This window comes from Mustela nivalis, assembly GCF_964662115.1.
Source record: "Mustela nivalis genome assembly, chromosome: 19".
Taxonomy (NCBI): domain Eukaryota; kingdom Metazoa; phylum Chordata; class Mammalia; order Carnivora; family Mustelidae; genus Mustela; species Mustela nivalis.
Genome location: NC_139038.1, coordinates 15,831,329 through 15,854,255, shown reverse-complemented (window position 1 = coordinate 15,854,255; position 22,927 = coordinate 15,831,329). Strand labels below are relative to the sequence as shown.

Sequence of the window (22,927 nt, the reverse complement as noted above, 5' to 3'; positions counted from 1 at the left end):
TCAATGTGAGAAAGAAAGCCATCAAAACCCTAGAGGAGAACACAGGCAGTAACGTCTTCAAACTCAGCTGCAGTAACTTCTTGCTAGACATGTCTCCAAAGGCAAGGGAAGCAAAACCAAAAATGAACTTTTAGGACTTCATCAAGAAAAAAAGCTTCTGCCTAACAAACGAAACAGTCAACAAAACTAAGAGACAACACTGGTTGGGAGAAGATATTTGTAAATAACATTACAGATAAAGGGTGTATACAAAGTCTATAAAGAGCTTCTCCGGGTAGTTCCAATCTATAAAGAACTTCTCTGAGTAATAGTCATAATTCAAACTGCAAAAAAAAAAAAAAAAGAACTTCTCAAACTCAGCACCCCAAAAACAAATAATCACATCAAAAAACGGGCAGAAGACATGAACAGACACTTCTCCAAAGAAGACATACAAATGGCTAAGAGACACATCAAAAAATGTTCAACATCACTAGTCATCAGGGAAATTCAAATCAAAACCATATTGATAATTGACTCTCTCTACTTGACTTATTTCGCTCAGCATAATCTCCTTCATTCTTCTGTGTATGTTGATACAAAAGTTGGGTATTCATCCTTTCTGATGGCAGAGGGGGAGATAAACTATGAGAAACTGTGGACTCTGAGGAACAAACTGAGGGTTTTGGAGCAGAGGAGTGTGGGGGGGTTGGGTGAGCCTGGTGCTAGGTGTTAAGGATGGCACATATTGCATGAAGCACTGGGTATGGTGCATAAACAATGCATCTTAGAACACTGAAAAAATAAAATAAAATTGTAAAAAACCATATTGAGATACCACCTTACATCTCTTAGAATGACAGAAGTTAACAAGGCAGGAAACAACAAATTCTACTGAGCATGTGGAGAAAGGGGAATCCTCTTACACTGTTGGTGGGAATTCAAGCTGGTATAGTCACTCCAGAAAACAGATGGAAGTTCCTCAAGATGCTAAAAATAGAGCTACCCTATGACCCCAGAATTGCTCTACTGGGTATTTACCCCAATTATACAGATGCAGTGAAAAGAAAGTCTCCTGCACCCCAATGTTCATAGCAGCAATGTCTACAATAGCTCATCTATAGAAGGAACTGAGATGCCCTTCAGCAAATAAATGGATAAAGAAGATATGGTTCCTTTATACAATAGAATATTACTCAGCCATCAGAAAGGATGAGTACCCACAATTTGCATCAACATGGATGGAACTAGAGGGGATTATGCTAAAAGTGACATAAATCAAGCAGATAAAGACAAATATCATATGGTTTTACTCATGTGGAACATAAGGACTCGCACAGAGGACATTAAGGGGAAGAAGGGAAAACTGAAAGGAGGGAGTCAGAGAGGCAGATAAGCCATGACAGACTGGGAAATAAACTGAAAGCTTTAGAGGGGAGGGGGGTGGGGAGATGGGGTAGCCCAGTGATGGGTATTAAGGAGGGTATATGTTGTAATGAGCACTGGATGTTATATACAAATAATGAATTGTTGAACACTACATCAAAAACTAATCATGTACTCTATGATGATTAACATTACATAACAACAACAAAAACTATTACCCTGATTCTAAAGAAAAAAAGGAAAGGAAAAAAAGAAGCCTGATCCAAAGAAAAAAGAGAAAATGAAATGAAACAAACAAGTAAACAAACAAAAAAACTATAAGCCTAATTCCAAAGAAAAAAGAAAAAGTACAAAAGAATAAGTTTAAATATATATGGCCTGAGCCTATTTCTACCAGAACTGAAGGGGATGCTTTGAAGCACTCAATGATTAGTAGACTTAGTGCATGTGGCCTGTTACCTGTTTTGCTCTTCTGGGAGAGAGGCCTGCTGTGCTGGCTCAGAATCAATCCTGCCCTTGTTAAAAACAAAACAAAAGGGGTGGAAGGTTGGGGGAGCCAGGTAGTGGGTATTATGGAGGGCATGGATTGCATGGAGCACTGGGTGTGGTGCATAAACAATGAATTCTGTTACACTGAAAAGAAATTAAAATAAATAAATTAATTAAATTAAAAAAACAAAACAGTTGCCAAGAATGGGGTGGGGAGGCTTATGGAGGTTGATGTAAGCAACTCCCACCTCCACTGGGGGCCACTGTGTTGCTCTCTGATGTCTGACTGTGTTGATAGTGGGAGTAAAATGATGACATCCCCATCTCTCTTTCCTAGACAAGGGAATCTCACACACCCTGCTGTTCAGGAGGCGCTCACAGGAGATGGAAGGCTGTTAAGGTACACAGTACTCAGTTTTCCTGCATTGTATATTTGGCAGAGCTGGGATTCAAAACTCCAAATCTTAAAGGAGCCGACCATTGGTATCCACTCCCTCCTCTGGATCAGAGGCCAGCTATACTCTTACTAGTCCTTCTTGCCCCCAGAAAACTGTCTCCTGCCTTTGCAGTGCTCAGAATCTATGGTACGTTCACCTCAAAAATCAGCAACTGGGCTATCCATCCCCTGCCCTCACCTTTGACCCCTAACTATGAAAGGCCATTTGCTGGTGACTGCAGGGTCTATTGTCCTTGGAGAGGCAATATACCCTCCTCCAAATGTACCCCAGAATGGTGAACAATTTCTCCCAGAGCCACCCTGGTGATTGATCCCTACACCACTCTTTGTGCACTCCCAGGCCAGAGCCCTCCTTCTCTCCAGGAGTGTATGCTACAGTTTTGCTCCTACAAAAGTAATGTTGTTTTCAAAATCCCTGAGCATGAGTTCCACACACGGTGGAAAAACCTGTGCCACTCAGTTCCCCCCAGGTTTTCTTCTTGCCAGAACCTGACACCTCACTCTCTCAACACTTCTCTCCCAATCTCCCTTTTCTCTCTGTGGAAAGGGTTCCCTCCATTCTGCAGCACAGCAGCTTTTCTCTCCCCCAAATCACTTCCATGTACCTCACACCTGCCTCCAACTGTGGACATCCTTCTTCCAATTCTCAGATCAATTTCCTGGGTGTTCCAAGTGATCTGGCCTCAATACAACTGTGTTTGAGGGATAAGAAAAACCCAGAATCCCCCTACTTCTTCACCATCTTAACTCTTCTCTCCCAATATTAGATTGTTTTATACCATATTTTACACCTATGGCTCATGAACAAGTCCCCAAGTTCTTTCTTTTTTTTCTTTTTAAACAAATCCCCTACTTATATTCAGATATATTTTAAGATGTGCACTGGAAGTACAGCCAGAGGTATAGTTTAAAAAAATCTCACAGTTTATCAACACTATTTACACTGTGCTATATATTCCTTTGATTTTTTTTTTCATTTTAGCAAATACTTACTGAGTGGAAATTCTGTGCTAGTCTTTATTATAAACACTGAGGATACAGAATCTAACAAGATGGTCAAGGTACCTGCTCTTGAGGAGTTAACATTCTAGTTGGTGAACATATACAATAATAAAACAAATTTTAAAACTAGTACAGTTAAGTACTGTAAAGATCATCTCACCAGAAGACAGAATTGAGAGTGATAGGTTCTACAGTACACAGAAGTGTAAGAGAAGACTACTTCTTACGCTCTTTTTCCTTCTTTATATTGGTACACACTTGAGTTTGTAATGTTTCAGAAACAGCCTTCATTTTATAAAAATCTATTATTTCTTCTTCCAGTTGTCTTCTCTCCTCCTCAAGTTTCATTGTCTCTTCTTGCTGGACTCTTTTAAGATGCTCAAACTTTTCCTGTAGCTGGGGAACAAATGTGCAGTTACGACTAAAAGCACTCTATTCCCAGGTGGCACATTCCCAGGAACATGCTTGTCTTTTCTACTGGTTATCAAACAGACTACATCAGAGTAGAGTTTGATATTAATAACAGTTTCAAAGTTTCATATTTAAAGTAAAAAATCAGGTATGCAATTTCTTTTAATTTTAAATGTGTCCGCATTGAGCCAAATGGAATAAAACACAAAGTTATGGAAAATATTCAATTGTAGAAATTTTTCCTAATGAGGTAATATTTTTAACTCTACATTTTACCATAAATCTCTTTGACTAAAATTTGATAAATCCCTGTCCACTAAAAGTACATACATTAAAATATGACATGGATTATAAAATGTTTCTTGACATTTAATTGATAAAGGCATTCTTTAGCATAATTATAGGAAGAAACAAAAACCTCATTCAGTTACTTTTTACTTGCTTCTGAGATCTCATTTAATCTGTGGTACTTAAAATGAGCCCAGTTAGCCATAGGAAGGAAATAATATCACCTTACTTTCCATTACAGAAAGGGCTGGGTCTTTAGCATGAATTTATTCAACATAAGGATTGCTTGTATGCATCAGAGGACATATTATTTTTAAAGTTATGGTTACTATGATGTAAAAGTATGAAGTACAGACTCATTTTCAGTTTAACCTTTTGAAAAACAGACTAGGAGCCTAAACTGTCATAATATTAATTAACTAATTTATAGGGCTATGAAGACCATAGAACATTGTTAATACTAGGGGTTCTTAACTCTAGATGCCCATTAGAATCATTCAGTAAGCTTGCAAATCTCCCAGTGCACAGGTTGTACACAGATCAGTTGCATCACACTATCTGGAGTGGAAACCTGAGCATCACAGCTTTTAAAAATTCCTAGGTGATTTTAACGTGCAGCAAAGTTTGAGATCCATGGTATAAAAACAAAGATTACTTTTTCCTCTGCTGAAGTTGGATATCTCTTAGAATTATATTTTCATCCCTGAGAGGGAAATGAATATCTATACACAATTAGAAAAGCTGGGGATAAGATAGTCTGGTATCTATAAATGAGGGCAAAATCAGAACGAAAAAAAAAAGTTTCCCCTAAACATGGAAAGGTGAGTCTTGGAAGGAAAATAGCAGTGGAATAGGAGGACCTGAGGTTCACCTCATCCCAGAAACACACCTAAATAACTATCTAAACATGCCGAAAATCAACCTCAAGAGTGACAGAACAAACTCCACAACTAAAGGGAGAGAGGAGGCCACATTTTAAGTGTGGAGATGTGATTTTGGGGAGAAATGGATCACAGGTGCTGTGAAGGGCAGAGAGCTGTTGTCACACAGAAATGGCATGAGACAGAGGACTACACAGGGGAACACACCATGAGAACATTTCCCCAAAGCCATTGGTTTGGAAAGTAAGAGTGACTGAGCTTTGTGAGTTCTTGCAAACTGTCAGGCTTAAAGCCTGGAGTTTTAAAGGTCAGCAGGCTTTGTTGGGATAGAGCCCTGAGGGCACTGCCCTGCTCCTGGAGAGAAGATATACAGACAACCCAGGGGCATATTGCTTGGAAACAGCAATCTGGAGAACACCTGGGGCACATAGGTGAAAGATTATTTATTCTTCTCAGAGTGCATACCTGAGAGGCAGCATTCACTGAGACTTCTCTCCAGGAACAAAGGAGCTGTCTGGGACCATTTGCCTTGGGAAATGGTTTGTTCCTTCTCTCCAGGAACAAAGGAGCTGTCTGGGACCTTCCTAAGTTCCTCAGCATAAACACAGAGCCACGTGCTGGAACAGATACAGCACTGACACTGGCTTCCTAAGTTCCTTATACCAAGCTCACCCCTCTGCATTCTGGAAGGACTGCTCTTCTTAGTCAAGCTTCCCTCAATGTAGTGGGCCTCTCCCTCAGAACACCAGCACAAACTTCCACCCATACCAACGTCTCCCCACTGAGTACTTCAGGGCCTTAGTTATGAAGGAAATGGTGCCAGGTCTCATTTCACAAAAGCAGACCAGAGCACATCTAGTTAAACCTCACCACATTCAGTCCAGAGACCAAACACTGCCCACTCTTGGCAAGGAGTGCCCCTGTAGAGGAATGGCCTCATGGATAGATTATCCAAAACACAACAGCAGAGTCCACACAGGACATGCTGGAGACACTCTCTGAAGGCCAGGCCTGGGCACTACATGGTCTTTTCTTCATAAGACCATTACTTTCAGGAGCAAGAGACATAACTGGACCTTCTAACACAGAGAAGAAGGTAGAGACTTGGTCAAAATACCAAAACAAAAGGATTTATCCCAAATGAAAGAACAAAGTAAAATCAAGTCATAGAGTGAAGAAAAAAGATATAGGTAACATGCCTAATGGAGAATTTAAAGGACCAGTCATAAGGATACTCACTGGGCTTCAGAAAAGAATAGAAGACATCAATGAGATCCTTACCACAGAGATAAAAGACTTAAAAAAAAAAAAAAAAAAGGAAAAGAGGTAAGATGGCAGAGGAGTGGGGTAACCTTAAGCCTGCCTTGTCATTGGAACACAGCCAGATAAAGATTGGATTATTCTCTTTTTCTTTAAGAATTTATTCATTTATTTGACAGAGAGATCACAAATAGGCAGAGAGGCAGACAGAGAGAGAGGGGGAAGAGGGCTCCCTGCTGAGCAGAGAGCCTGATGTAGGGGCTTGATCCCAGGACCCTGAGATCATGACCTGAGTCAAAGGCAGTGGTTTAATCCACTGAGCCACCCAGTCACCCCGAGATTGGATTATTTTAAACACCCACAAAAGGTAGGAACTGTGGAGAGTTGATCCATGGGAGAAAAGATCAGAGGGTGCTCCCCAAGAAAGGGAGCTCTGACTGAAGAGGGGATAGCAAGAGAGAAGAGGAGAGAGAGAGAAAAAGCATGGAAAAAGAGAGATGGAGGAGAAAAAAGTGAAAAAGCAGACAGGTGTCTTTCACACAGTGAAAATATGCACAAGAAAGCTATTGCTCAAAACCGTTCATGGGGGGGAAAGAGAGGCTTACATTACCACCAGTTTTCTGTAGACAGCAGAACACAGATTCTGAGGTATGGGAAGTTTGCGACACACCGTTTCATGCTTGGGGAACTAAGTGGTATCCTTGTGTGGGAGCAGAGCTTAGCCCCAGCAGCTGGAAGCCTCAGCTCCCCCTTGAGAAGCAGTTCCCCTGCCTGGAGTGCATTTGGGAGAAGTGACATGGCTTCTCTGTGGGCAAAGTTCCCTGTGGGTGTCATTAAATGGTCCTGCCTACCAGTATAGGAACAAAGATGCTGGCTGAGAGGTACAGACGATGACAGTTCTGGCTGTGTATTGCAGTTTACCATAAAATCTCATACACTGCTTTCTGTAACAAGCCAACTCCAGTCACAGCTTGAGAACTTGAGTGCATATGGGAGAGGTGACAGGGCCTCCCCACAGGCAATGGACCCTGAGGGCACCATCGAAGGATCTGACCCACCAGCACAGGAACAGACACCAGCTGAGAGCTACAAACCTCAGTGCCATGTGTTTTGCAATTCACCATAAGCTCCAAAGTGCTGCATGATCCTGCCACTATCTTCTGCTACAAGGCAGCACTAGCCACAACATCAGGAAAACCTCCCCAGACAATCAGTGTGAGTCTGCCTTTCCAGGGTCTCTGAAGTGTAGAGTTTTGAATCAGCAACTTTACAGGTAATACAATGGCACTAAATTCATGTCTTTCAGTAATTACTTTGAATGTGAATGGACTAAATGCTCCAATCAAAAGGCATAGGGTATCAGAATGAATAAAAAACAAAAGACCATGCTATTTATAAGAGACTCATTTTAGACCCAAAGTCACCTCCAGATTGAAACTGAAGGGGTGGAGAATCATTTATCATGCTAATGGACATCAAAAGAAACCTGGAGAAGCCATCCTCATAGGAGACAAACTAAATTTTAAACCAAGGACTGTTGGGACACCTGGGTGGTTCAGTCTGTTAAGCCTCTGTCTTTGGCTCAAGTCATGATCCCAGGGTCCTGGGATCAAGCCCTGCATCAGGCTCCCTGCTCAGCAGAGGAGTCTGCTTCTCCCTCTCCCTCTGTCCCTGTTGTTGTGCTCTCTCTCTCTCTAACTCACTCTCTCAAATAAGTAAATAAAAGCTCTTAATAAAAATAATAAATAAATAAAAATTTTAAAATTTTTTAAACCAAAGACAATAATAAGAGATGAAGAAGGACATATATCATAATAAAGAGATCTACCCAAAAAGATTTATTAATTGTAAAATATTTATGCCCCTAACTTAGGAGCAGCCAAATATATAAGTCAATTAATAACAAACATAACAGAACTCACTGATAATATTACAATAGTAGAAGACTTTAACACCACTCTTACAGCAATGGACATATCATCTAAACAGAAAGTCAACAAGGAAACAAGGACTTTGAATGACACACTGGGCCAGATGGACTTCACAGATATATTCAGAGAATTTTATCCTAAAACAGCAGAATACATGTTCTTTTCTACTGCACATGAGACATTCTCCAAAATAGATCACTTATTAGGTCACAAATCATGGCTGAACAAGTACAAAAAGACTGAAACCGGACCATGCACCTTTTCTAACCACAATATTATGAAACTAGAAATCAATCACCAAGAAAAAATCTGGAAAGACCATGAATACATTGAGGTTAAGCAACTTTCTATTAAACAATGAATGGATAAAACAGGAAACAAAGAGGAAATTTTAAAAATACATGGAAACAAATGATAATGAAAACACAACCATCAAAAACCTTTGGATGCACTTAGAGTGGTCCTAACAAGGAAGGATAGAGTAATATGGGCCTACTTCAACAAGCAAATAAGGAAAATCTCAAATAAGGAACATAACCTCACACATAAGGAAGGTAGAAAAAGAACAAAAATTATTCCTAAAGCCAGCAGGAGGAAGGAGATAATGAAGATTAGAGCAGAAATAAATGATAGAGAAACAAAAACAGTAGAACAGATCAATGACATTAAGATCTAGTTCTTTGAAAAAATTAATACTATTGATAAACCCCAAGCCAGACTTATCAAAAAGTATAGAGAAAGGACCTGGATAAATAAAATCACAAATGATACAGGAGAAATAAGAACTGTAGGAACATGAACAATTATAAGAGAATATTATGAAAAACTATATGCCAACAAATTGGATAATTGAGAAGAAATGGATAAAGTCCATTTGGATATCAAAACTGAAACAGGAAGAAATAGAAAACCTGAACAGACCAATAGCCTGCAAAGAAATTGAATCAATAATCAGAAAACTCCCAACAAACAGACTTCCAGGACCAGATGATTTCCCAGGCAAATTTTACCAAACACTTAAAGAAGAGTTAATATCTTGTCTTCTCAGACTATTCCAAAACAGAGAAGAGGAAGAAAAAATTCCAAATTCATTCTATGAAACCAGCATTACCCTGATACCACAACAGATAAGGACTCTAATAAAAAAGAGAACTAAAAGCAAATATCCTTTATGAACACAGATGCAAAAATTATCAGTAAAATACTGGCAAACCAAATCCAACAATACATTAAGAATGTCATTCACCACAATCAAGTGGGATTTATTCCTGAGCTGCAAAGGTCCTATACAAATCAATCAATGTGATGCACTATAGTAGTAAAAGAAAGGATAAGAACCATATGATCTTTTCCATAGAGGCAGAAAAAGCAAATGAAAAAGTACATCAATTCATTAAAAAAAAAAAAAAACCAACAAAGTAGGATTAGAAGGAATGTAATTCAACATAATAAAGCCCATATATTTAAAACTTACCACTAATATAATCCTTAAGGGAGAAAACAGAGCTTTCCCTCTATAGTCAGGAACAAACAGGGATATCCACTCTCACCAGTTATTTAATATAGTACCAGAAGTTCTAGCCATAGCAATCAGACAACAAAAAAAGAAATAAATGGCATCCAAGACAGCAAGCAAGAAGTAAAACTTTCAGTATTTGCAGAAGACATTATACTCTATATGGAAAACCTGAAAGATCCCCCCAAAACTGCTAAAGCTAATGAGAGAATTTAGTACATTTGCAGGATACAAAATCAATGTACACAAATATGCTGCATGTCTACACACCAATAATGAAACATCAGAAGGAGAATTTTTTTTAAAAAATCTGATTTATAATTGCACCAAAATAATAAGATATCTAGGAGTAAGTCTAACAAAAGAGGTGAAAGATCTATACTCTGAAAATGATAAAATACTGATGAAAGAAATTAAAAATGACCATTTTTAAGCATGGAGTGGAAAAACACCCATGCTCATGTGTCTGGTTAAAAGCACTTAAAAAGAGCAAAAAACCTTAAGGTGCAACTGGTGGAATTGGGTGGTCATGGGCACAGGCCTAAGCCCATGAACCCAGGGCAGCCACCACCAGCAACCACTCATGAAGGAGAGAGTGCAGCAGAGCCTCCAGTTCCTGGCCCTTGAGCCCCTGGCTGTGCACTGCTTGTACCACTGCTCAGCTGGGACCACCCCTGTCCACATTTGAGGGAGTCGTGGGCATTCTCTAGAACCACACCCTTTTGCGCTCTACACACACTGCATGACTAGGTTCTGACTGCACTCCCCTCCACATCCCATGCCTGAGAGACCTTGATGTGGGTGCTAGCTGGCAGTCTCTAGGACCAGCCAGGTTTCCAGATGCTGGATACTCCCAGCCTATGCCTGAAGGAACTCAGCTTGATCTCTAGTCTGGATCTCTTAGCTGCTGCAGCCCCATGACTGAGCATATCTGGTGGCATGGGCCTAGTCCCCAGATAGCAGTCCCAGCAAAGGCAGCCAGCAGAAGTGGGCTCCCTGGACCAATACTGCTCACAGTTTTAGTGGTGCAGGGGTGCAGAGAGAAGTGGGCACTTCAGGCAAACCCTGAGACGGTGATTGGGGACATACACTGCCTGTGGGAGGCCACACAGCTCAGTGGAGTTTGCAGAGGGGAGAGGTCTGTGTGTTCTGGACCACCCAGAGTGAATCAGACTGAGGCTTCTCTCTGAGATGGAGGTCTGGGTGTAGTTTGCTTTACACTAAACCTCCAAAAGGCCAAAAAGCCACAAAAAGCCACCAAAGAATAAAAAACCTCCAGAGAACAAAAGCCTGAAACACAGGTTTCACAGAGACCAAGCTCTTGATAGGGGGCAGGAGGACTCAACCCAAGCAAGACTGACTGAAAAACAATGAGGCATTCCTCAAGAAATTAAAAATAGAACTTCCCTATGATCCTGCAATTGCACTGTTGGGTATTTACCCCAAAGATACAGATGGAGTGAAAAAAAGGGCCATCTGTACCCCAATGTTTATAGCAGCAATGGCCACGGTCGCCAAACTGTGGAAAGAACCAAGAAGCCCTTCAACGGATGAATGGATAAGGAAGATGTGGTCCATATATACTATGGAGTATTATGCCTCCATCAGAAAGGATGAATACCCAACTTTTGTAGCAACATGGATGGGACTGGAGGAGATTATGCTGAGTGAAATAAGTCAAGCAGAGAGAGTCAATTATCATATGGTTTCACTTATTTGTGGAGCATAACAAATAGCATGGAGGACATGGGGACTTAGAGAGGAGAAGGAAGTTGGGGGAAATTGGAAGAGGAGGTGAACCATGAGACTATGGACTCTGAAAAACAATCTGAGAGGTTTGAAGTGGCAGGGGGTGGGAGGTTGGGGTATCAGGTAGTGGGTATTGTAGAGGGCACGGATTGCATGGAGCACTGGGTGTGGTGAAAAAATAATGAATACTGTTATTGAAAATTTTAAAAATAATAATAAAATTTAAAAAAAAAAAAGAAAAAGAAAAACAATGAGGCAGGACCTTCCCCTAGAAAGCAAGCCAAAAGAATGAGAGGACAACCACTACAGAGGCCCATAAAACTGTAAAATCCCAACATCAGGAGAAAACAATATATTAAGCTCCTGGTATTGCCCTAAAACCTGTATATTTCATAGATACAACCTTTTTAAAAATTCGTTCTCATGATTCTTGTTCTTTTAATTTCTTTAACCTACATACCAGTACAACTAGAAGCTTAATACAACATACTCCATAATGTTTTAACTTGAACTTTTTCCATATATGTACCTGTGGCTTTTTTTTCCTTTTTCTTTTTCTTTTAAATACATATAGATAACAAGCTTCAAGATAATACCTTTTCCCTATTCAATACTACCCCTATATATAAACCAGTTTTAATCTCCCTTTATCTCTGGAAAGTTGATTCCTTTAACAAAAATAACAAAATATACCAAGAAAGAGACAAAATAACCTTCCTCACCCACATCAAGGATTTATAATCACCCAGCTTTTTCTTCTGTCAGTGTTTCTGTGTATCTGTTTTGTTCTGGTATTATATAAATCTTATTCTTGCAGTTCATTTTGACTGGATTCTTGTCATTTACTTTTGGTGGTCTTTTTGTTTGTCTGTTTTTGTTTATATATCTTACTTTGGGGGCTCATTTTGGCTGGGTTTCTCTTTTTTTTTTTCTCTTTCTCTCTTTTTTTCTTTTTCTCTCTTCTGATTGCTCCAAAACTTTCCAGGGTGCACCTTGCCTGGATCATGATTGATATATTCAGCCATACATCCCCTCAACCACCTCTCACCAAAATGACTAGGAGGAGGAACACCCAAGAGGGGAAAAATTCAGAGACTGTGCCCTCTCCCACAGAACTATCAGATATGGACCTAAACAGTAGGTCAGAAAGGGAATTCAGGGTAACAATTATTCAGGCAATGGCTAGGCTGGAGAAAACCATTAGTGACAACATAGAATCTCTAAGGGCAGAAATGAGAGCTAGACCCTTAAAGGGTCTATCCACTGAGAAGATCTAACAATTGTAAATATAATGCTCCCAACATGGGAGCAGCTAACTACTTAAGCCAACTGTTAATCAAAATAAAGAGTCATATTGATATGAATACATTAATGTAGGGGATCTTAACATACCGCTTTTGGTAACAGATCATCCAAGCTGAAAATCAGTAAAGAAACAGCTTTGAATGACACATTAGACCAGATGTACTTCATAGATATATACAGAACATGCCACCCTAAAACAACAGAATACTCATTCTTCTTGAGCGCACAAGGAACTTGTCCAGAACACTACATACTGGGTCACAAATCAGAGCTCATATGATACCAAAAGATTGAGATTACTCCCTGCATATTCTCAGACCAAAATGCTTTGAAACTGGAACTCAACCACAAGAAAAAGTTTGGAAGTAATTCAAACACTTGGAAGCTAACGACCATCCTGCCTAAGAATGTCTGGATCAACCAGAAAATCAAAGACGAACTTTAACAATTCATGGAAACCAATGAGAATGAAGAGACATATTGATCCAAAACCTATGGGATATGGCAAAGGCAGTCCTAAGGGGGAAATACACAGCCATCAAAGCCTCACTCAAAAAAAAACTGATAAATCCAGAATACACCAGTTTTCTTTACACCTTAAAGAACTGGAAAATTAGGAGGAGTCAAGATGGCGGAGAAGTAGCAGGCTGAGACTACTTCAACTAGCAGGAGATAAGCTAGATAGCTTATCTAAAGATTGCAAACACCTGCAAATCCATCGGCAGATCAAAGAGAAGAAGAACAGCAATTCTGGAAACAGAAAAACAACCACTTTCTGAAAGGTAGGACCGGTGGAGACGTGAATCCAAAGCGACAGGAAGATAGACCCCGGGGGGAGGGGCCGGCTCCCGGCAAGCGGCGGAGCAACGGAGCACAAAATCAGGACTTTTAAAAGTCTGTTCCGCTGAGGGACATCGCTCCAGAGGCTAAACTGGGGCGAAGCCCATGCAGGGTCAGCGTGGCTTCAGGTCCCGCAGGGTCACAGAAGGATGGGGGGTGTCTGAGGGTCGCAGAGCTTGCGGGTATTGGAACAGGAAAGCCGGCTACAGAGACAGAGCTGATAGTAAGCTCGCAGCTTGGGGTTACCTTGAACCAGCCACAGGCTCGGTGAGCTCGGACCGTGGCCGGAGGTCAGGCAGACAGGAGTAACTGGGCACTGTTCTCTGAGGGCGCACTGAGGAGTGGGGCCCTGGGCTCTCGGCTCCTCCGGGAGACCAGGAGGCCGCCATTTGTATTCCTGTCCTCCAGCACTCTATGGAAAGCGCTCAGGGAACAAAAGCTCCTGAAAGTAAACCCGAGCGGATTACTCAGCCCAGCCCGGCCCCTGGTAAGGGCGGTGCAATTCTGCCTGGGGCAAAGACACTTGAGAATCACTACACCAGGCCCCTCCCCCAGAAGATCAACAAGAAATCCAGCCAAGACCAAGTTCACCTACCAAGGAGAGCAGCAGAATTCCAGAAGAGGAGAAAGCAAAGCACGGAACTCATGGCTTACACCCTGTTATTTTTTTTAGTCTTGCAGTTAATTTAATTTTATTCTTTTTCTTTTTTTTTTTTCCTCGTCTTCTGGTAAAAAAATTTTTTTTAACTTTTACCCTTTTCTTTTTTAACTTTTTTAACTAGTTTATCTAATATATATATTTTTCTTTTTTATATTTTTCTTTATTCGTTTTCTTTTTTTTTTAATTCTTTTCTTTCTTTTTTTTTTTTTCTTTCTTCCTTTTTGAACCTCTTTTTATCCACTTTCTCCCCCCTCACGATTTGGGATCTCTTCTGATTTGGTTAAAGCATATTTTCTTGGGGTTGTTGCCACCCTTTTAGTATTTCACTTGCTCCTTCATATACTCTTATCTGGACAAAAATGACAAGATGGAAAAATTCACCACAAAAAAAAGAACAAGAGGCAGTACCGAAGGCTAGGGACCTAATCAATACAGACATTGGTAATATGTCAGATCTAGAGTTCAGAATGACAATTCTCAAGGTTCTAGCCGGGCTCGAAAAAGGCATGGAAGATATTAGAGAAACCCTCTCGGGACATATAAAAGCCCTTTCTGGAGAAATAAAAGAACTAAAATCTAACCAAGTTGAAATCAAAAAAGCTATTAATGAGGTGCAATCAAAAATGGAGGCTCTCACTGCTAGGATAAATGAGGCAGAAGAAAGAATTAGTAATATAGAAGACCAAATGACAGAGAATAAAGAAGCTGAGCAAAAGAGGGACAAACAGCTACTGGACCACGAGGGGAGAATTCGAGAGATAAGTGACACCATAAGACAAAACAACATTAGAATAATTGGGATTCCAGAAGAAGAAGAAAGAGAGAGGGGAGCAGAAGGTATACTGGAGAGAATTATTGGGGAGAATTTCCCAATATGGCAAAGGGAACGAGCATCAAAATTCAGGAGGTTCAGAGAACGCCCTTCAAAATCAATAAGAATAGGCCCACACCCCGTCACCTAATAGTAAAATTTACAAGTCTCAGTGACAAAGAGAAAATCCTGAAAGCAGCCCGGGAAAAGAAGTCTGTAACATACAATGGTAAAATTATTAGATTGGCAGCAGACTTATCCACAGAGACCTGGCAGGCCAGAAAGAGCTGGCATGATATTTTCAGAGCACTAAACGAGAAAAACATGCAGCCAAGAGTACTATATCCAGCTAGGCTATCATTGAAAATAGAAGGAGAGATTAAAAGCTTCCAGGACAAACAACAACTGAAAGAATTTGCAAAGACCAAACCAGCTCTACAGAAAATATTGAAAGGGGTCCTCTAAGCAAAGAGAGAGCCTACAAGTGGTAGATCAGAAAGGAACAGAGACCATATACAGTAACAGTCACCTTACAGGCAATACAATGGCACTAAATTCATATCTCTCAATAGTTACCCTGAATGTTAATGGGCTAAATGCCCCTGTCAAAAGACACAGGGTATCAGAATGGATAAAAAAAAAAACCCATCTATATGTTGCCTCCAAGAAACTCATTTTAAGCCCTAAGACACCTCCATATTTAAAGTGAGGGGGTGGAAAAGAATTTACCATGCTAATGGACATCAGAAGAAAGCGGGAGTGGCAATCCTTATATCAGATCAATTAGATTTTAAGCCAAAGACTATAATAAGAGATGAGGAAGGACACTATATCATACTCAAAGAGTCTGTCCAACAAGAAGATCTAACAATTTTAAATATCTATGCCCCCAACGTGGGAGCAGCCAACTATATAAACCAATTAATAACAAAATCAAAGAAACACATCAACAATAATACAGTAATAGTAGGGGACTTGAACACTCCCCTCACTGAAATGGACAGATCATCCGAGCAAAAGATCAGCAAGGAAATAAAGGCCTTAAATGACACACTGGACCAGATGGACATCACAGATATATTCAGAACATTTCATCCCAAAGCAACAGAATACACATTCTTCTCTAGTGCACATGGAACATTCTCCAGAATAGATCACATCCTTGGTCCTAAATCAGGACTCAACCGGTATCAAAAGATTGTGATCATTCCCTGCATATTTTCAGACCACAATGCTCTAAAGCTAGAACTCAACCACAAAAGGAAGTTTGGAAAGAACCCAAATACATGAAGACTAAATATTATCCTTCTAAAGAATGAATGGGTCAACCGGGAAATTAAAGAAGAATTGAAAAAAATCATGGAAACAAATGATAATGAAAATACAACGGTTCAAAATCTGTGGGACACAACAAAGGTAGTCCTGAGAGGAAAATATATAGCGGTACAAGCCTTTCTCAAGAAACAAGAAAGGTCTCAGGTACACAACCTAACCCTACACCTAAAGGAGCTGGAGAAAGAACAAGAAAGAAACCCTAAGCCCAGCAGGAGAAGAGAAATCATAAAGATCAGAGCAGAAATCAATGAAATAGAAACCAAAAAAACAATAGAACAAATCAATGAAACTAGGAGCTGGTTCTTTGAAAGAATTAATAAAATTGATAAACCCCTAGCCCGACTTATCAAAAAGAAAAGAGAAAGGACCCAAATAAATAAAATCATGAATAAAAGAGGAGAGATCACAACTAACACCAAAGAAATACAAACTATTATAAGAACATACTATGAGCAACTCTACACCAACAAATTTGACAATCTGGAAGAAATGGATGCATTCCTAGAAACATATAAACTACCACAACTGAACCAGGAAGAAATAGAAAGCCTGAACAGACCCATAACCAGTAAGGAGATTGAAACAGTCATTAAAAATCTCCAAACAAACAAAAGCCCAGGGCCAGATGGCTTCCCGGGGGAATTCTACCAAACATTTAAAGAAGAACTAATTCCTATTCTCCTGAAACTGTTCCAAAAAATAGAAATGGAGGAAAACTTCCAAACTCATTTTAGGAGGCCAGCATCACCTTGATCCCAAAACCAGACAAGGATCCCATCAAAAAAAGAGAGCTATAGACCAATATCCTTAATGAACACAGATGCAAAAATTCTCACCAAAATACTAACCAATAGGATTCAACAGTACATTAAAAGGATTATTCACCACGACCAAGTGGGATTTATTCCAGGGCTGCAAGGTTGGTTCAACATCCGCAAATCAGTCAATGTGATACAACACATCAATAAAAGAAAGAACAAGAACCATATGATACTCTCAATAGATGCTGAAAAAGCATTTGACAAAGTACAGCATCCCTTCCTGATCAAAACTCTTCAAAGTGTAGGATAGAGGGCACATACCTCAATATCATCAAAGCCATCTATGAAAAACCCACTGCAAATATCATTCTCAATGGAGAAAAAATGAACGCTTTTCCACTAAGGTCAGGAACATGGCAGGGATGTCCATTATCACCACTGCTATTCAACATAGTACTAGAGGTCCTAGCCTCAGCAATCAGACAACAAAAGGAAATTAAAGGCATCCAAATCGGCAAAGAAGAAGTCAAATTATCACTCTTCGCAGATGATATGATACTATATGTGGAAAACCCAAAAGACTCCACTCCAAATCTGCTAGAACTGGTACAGGAATTCAGTAAAGTATCAGGATATAAAATCAATGCACAGAAATCAGTTGCATTTCTCTACGCCAACAACAAGACAGAAGAAAGAGAAATTAAGGAGTCAATCCCATTTACAATTGCACCCAAAACCATAAGATACCTAGGAATAAACCTAACCAAAGAGGCACAGAATCTATACTCAGAAAACTATAAAGTACTCATGAAATAAATTGAGGAAGACACAAAGAAATGGAAAAATGTTCCATGCTCCTGGATTGGAAGAATAAATATTGTGAAAATGTCTATGCTACCTAAAGCAATCTACACATTTAATGCAATTCCTATCAAAGTACCATCCATCTTTTTCAAAGAAATGGAACAAATAATTCTAAAATTTATATGGAACCAGAAAAGACCTCGAATAGCCAAAGGGATATTGAAAAAGAAAGCCAACGTTGATGGCATCACAATTCCGGACTTCAAGCTCTATTACAAAGCTGTCATCATCAAGACAGCATGGTACTGGCACAAAAACAGACACATAGATCAATAGAACAGAATAGAGGGCCCAGAAATAGACCCTCAACTCTATGGTCAACTAATCTTTGACAAAGCAGGAAAGAATGTCCAATGGAAAAAAGACAGCCTCTTCAATAAATGGTGGTGGGAAAATTGGACAGCCACATGCAGAAAAATGAAATTGGACCATTTCCTTACACCACACACGAAAATAGACTCAAAATGGATGAAGGACCTCAATGTAAGAAAGAAATACATCAAAATCCTTGAGGAGAACACAGCCAGCAACCTCTTCAACCTCAGCCACAGCAACATCTTCCTAGGAACATCGCCAAAGGCAAGGGAAGCAAGGGCAAAAATGAACTATTGGGATTTCATCAAGATCAAAAGCTTTTGCACAGCAAAGGAAACAGTTAACAAAATCAAAAGACAACTGTCAAAATGGGAGAAGATATTTGCAAACGACATATCAGATAAAGGACTAGTGTCCAAAATCTAAAAAGAACTTAGCAAACTCAACACCCAAAGAACAAATAATCTAATCAAGAAATGGGCAGAAGACATGAACAGACATTTCTGCAAAGAAGACATCCAGATGGCCAACAGACACATGAAAAAGTGCTCCATATCACTCGGCATCAGGGAAATACAAATCAAAATCACAATGAGATATCACCTCACACCAGTCCGAATGGCTAAAATCAACAAGTCAGGAAATGACAGATGCTGGCGAGGATGCGGAGAAAGGGGAACCCTCCTACACTGTTGGTGGGAATGCAAGCTGGTGCAGCCACTCTGGAAAACATCATGGAGGTTCCTTAAAATGTTGAAAATAGAACTACCCTATGACCCAGCAATTTCACTACTGGGTATTTACCCTAAAGATACAAATGTAGTGATCCAAAGGGGCACATGCACCCGAATGTTTATAGCAGCAATGTCCACAATAGCCAAACTATGGAAAGAACCTAGATGTCCATCCACAGATGAATGGCTAAAGAAGATGTGGTATATATACACAATGGAATACTATGCAGCCATCAAAAGAAATGAAATCTTGCCATTTGTGACAACATGGATGGAACTAGAGCGAATCATGCTTAGCAAAATAAGTCAAGCAGAGAAAGACAACTATCATATGATCTCCCTGATATGAGGAAGTGGTGATGCAACATGGGGGCTTAAGTGGGTAGAAGAAGAATCAATGAAACAAGATGGAATTGGGAGGGAGACAAACCATAAGTGACTCTTAATCTCACAAAACAAACTGAGGGTTGCTGGGGGGAGGGGGTTTGGGAGAAGGGGGTGGGATTATGGACATTGGGGAGGGTATGTGCTTTGGTGAGTGCTGTGAAGTGTGTAAACCTGGTGATTCACAGACCTGTACTCCTGGGGATAAAAATATATGTTTATAAAAAATTTAAAAAAAAAGAACTGGAAAATTAACAACAAAATAAGCCAACCCCACACATAGAAGGGAATAATCAAGATTAGAGCAGAGATCAATGAGATAGACACCAGAGATACAGTAGAACACAACAACAAAACTAGAATCTGTTCTTTGAAAGAATCAATAAGATCAATAAATCAATAAACCACTGGCCAAAGTAATCCAAAAGAAAAGAGAGAGGACCCAAATTAATAAAATTATGATTAAAGGGCAGAGATCATGACTAACACCAAGGAAATAGAAACAATCATCAGAAATTATTATCAACAGTTATATGTCAATAAGTTAAGCAAGCTAGGAGAAATGGATGCACACCTGGAAACTTATAAACTTCCAAGACTGAAACAGGAATAAATTGACAACGTGAATAGACCAATATCTAATAATGAGATTGAAGCAGTGATCAAAACCTCCCAAAAACTAAGAGCCCAGGACCTGACAGATTCTCTGGGGAAGTCTGCCAAACATTAAAAGAAGAAATAATACCAATTCTTCTGAAGCTGTTTTTAAAAAAATAGAAACAGAAGGAAAACTTGCAGACCCTTTCAATGAAGCCAACATTACCCTGACCCCAAACCAAGCAAAGACTCCATCAAAAAGGAAAATTTCAGACCAATATCCCTGATGAATATGGATGCTAAGATTCTCAACAAGATCCTAGCTAATAGGATCCAACACAACATTAAAAACATTACCCACCATGACCAGGTGGGATTTATCCCTGGGATGCAAGGGTGGTTCAACATTCTCAAATCAATTAATGTGATAGAACAAACCAATAATAGAAGAGATAAGAACCACATGGTCATCTCAATTGATGCAGAAAAAGCATTTGACAAAATACAGCATCCATTCCTGATTAAAACACTTCAGAGTATAGGGATAGAGGGAACATTCCTCAACTTTGTAAAATCTATCTATGAAAAACCCACAGTGAATATCATTCTCAAAGGGGAAAAACTGACAGGAACACGACAAGGATGTTCACTCTCACCACTGTGGTTAAACATAGTACTGGAAGTCCTAGCAACAGCAATCAGACAACGAAAAGAAATAAAAGATATTCAATTTGGCAAAGAAGAAGTCAAACTCTCTTCGCAGATGACATGATACTTTATATGGAAAACCCAAAAGACTCCACCCCCATAACTATAGAACTCATACAGCAATTCAGCAATGTGGCAGGATACAAAATCAATGTACAGAAATCAGTGGCTTTCTTATACACTAACAATGAAAATACAGAAAGGGAAATTAGAGAATCTATTCCATTTACCATAGCACCAAGAACCATAGGATACCTGGGAATAAACCTAACCAAAGAGGTAAAGGATCTGTACTCGAGGAACTACAGAACTCTCATGAAAGAAATTGAAGAAGACACAAAAAGATGGAAGACCATTTCATGTTCTTGGATCAGAAGAATAAACATTGTTAAAATGTCTATACTGCCTAGAGCAATCAATACTTCCAATGCCATGCTGATCAAAATTCCACTAACATGTTTTAAAGAGCTGGAACAAACAATCCTAAAATTTGTATGGAACCAGAGGAGACCACAAATTTCTAAGGAAATGTTGAAAGAGAAAAACAAAACTTGGGGCATCACATTGCCTGATTATAAGCTTTACTACAAAGCTGTGATCACCAAGACAGCATGGTACTGGCATAAAAACAGACACATAGACCAGTGGAACAGAGTAGAGAGCCCAGATATGGACCTGCAACTCAGTGGTCAAATAATCTTTGACAAAGCAGGAAAAAATATCCAGTGAAAAAAAGACAGTCTCTTCAATAAATGTTGCTGGAAAAATTGGACAGCTATGTATAGAAGAATGAAACTTGACCATTCTCTTACACCATACACAAAGATAAACTCAAAATGGATAAAAGACCTCAATGTGAGTCAAGAATCCATCAAAATCCTAGAGGAGAACATAGGCACAGAAACTTCTTTCAAGATATGTCACCAAAGGCAAGGGAAACAAAAGAGAAAATGAACTTTTGGGACTTCATCAAGATCAAAAGCTTCTGCACAGCAAAGGAAACAGTCAACAAAACAAAAAGGCAACCCACGGAATGGGAGAAGATATTTGCAAATGACACTACAGACAAAGCGCTGATAATCAAGATCTATAAAGATCTTCTCAAACTCAACACACACAAAACAGATAATCACAACCAAAAAAAAAAAAAAATGGGCAGAAGACATGAACAAACACTTCTCCAAAGAAGATATACAAATGGCTACCAGACCCATAAGAAAAAGTTCATCATCACTAGCCATCAGGGAGATTCAAATCAAAACCACATTGATATATGACCTTATACCAGTTATATATCAATGGCAAAAATTAACAAGACAGTAAAAAACATGTGTTGGAGAGGATGTGAAGAAAGTGGAACCCTCTTACACTGTTGGTGGGAATGCAAGTTGGTGCAGCCACTTTGGAAAACAGTGTGGAGATTCCTTAAGAAATTAAAAATAGACCTATGACCCTGCAATTGCACTGCTGGGTATTTACCCCAAAGATACAGATGGAGTGAAAAGAAGGGCCATCTGTACCCCAGTGTTCATAGCAGCAAGGGCCACAGTTGCCAAACTGTGTAAAGAACCAAGATGCCCTTCAATGGATGAATGGATAAAGAAGATACAGTCCATATATACTATAGAGTGTTATGCCTCCATCAGAAAGGATGAATACCCAACTTTTGTATCAACATGGGTGGGACTGGAAAAGATTATGCTAAGTGAAATAAGTCAATAAGAGAGTCAATTATCATATGGTTTTGCTTGATTGTGGAGCATAATTAATAACATGGAGGACCTGGGGAAATGGAGAGAAGTGAGTTGGGGGAAACTGGAAGGGGAGACAAACCATAAGAGACTGTGGACTCAGAGAAACAAACTGAGGGTTTTGGAAGGGTAGGGGTTGGGGGGTGGATGAGCCTGGTGGTGGGTGTTATGGAGGGCACATATTGCATAGAGCACTGGGTGTGGTGCATAAAGAATTAATTCTGGAACACTGAAAAGAAATAAAAATAAATTAAAAAAATAAACCACCATAGGGTCCCCATAAAACTATAAAACCCCAGCACCAAGGGGAAACAGTATATTAAGCTCCTGGTATTACCTCCCAGCCTGTATATTTCTCAAATATAACTTTTCTCTCTCACTCGCTTGCTAGCTCACTTTTTAATTCTTTCTCATGATTCTTGTTCTTTTGTTTTTTTTACCTACTTACCATTTTATATTTTTAATTTTATTTTACTATTTCAGTGTCCCAAGATTCATTGTTTATGTATCAC

At 39.5% G+C, this 22,927-nt stretch overlaps 1 protein-coding gene across 4 annotated transcripts in view; it reads right to left on the bottom strand.

The window, feature by feature from the left end:
- Positions 1 to 335: 335 nt before the first annotated feature.
- Positions 336 to 22,927, bottom strand: part of SEPTIN14 (septin 14) — a 95,276-nt gene continuing 72,684 nt past the window's right edge. For all 4 annotated transcript variants that reach the window (XM_082714383.1, XM_082714385.1, XM_082714386.1 and 1 more), the window contains one exon: positions 336 to 3,709. In XM_082714383.1, coding sequence (XP_082570509.1) covers positions 3,530 to 3,709 — 180 coding nt within the window. In that variant the 3' untranslated portion in view covers positions 336 to 3,529. The remainder of the gene's footprint in view (positions 3,710 to 22,927) is intronic.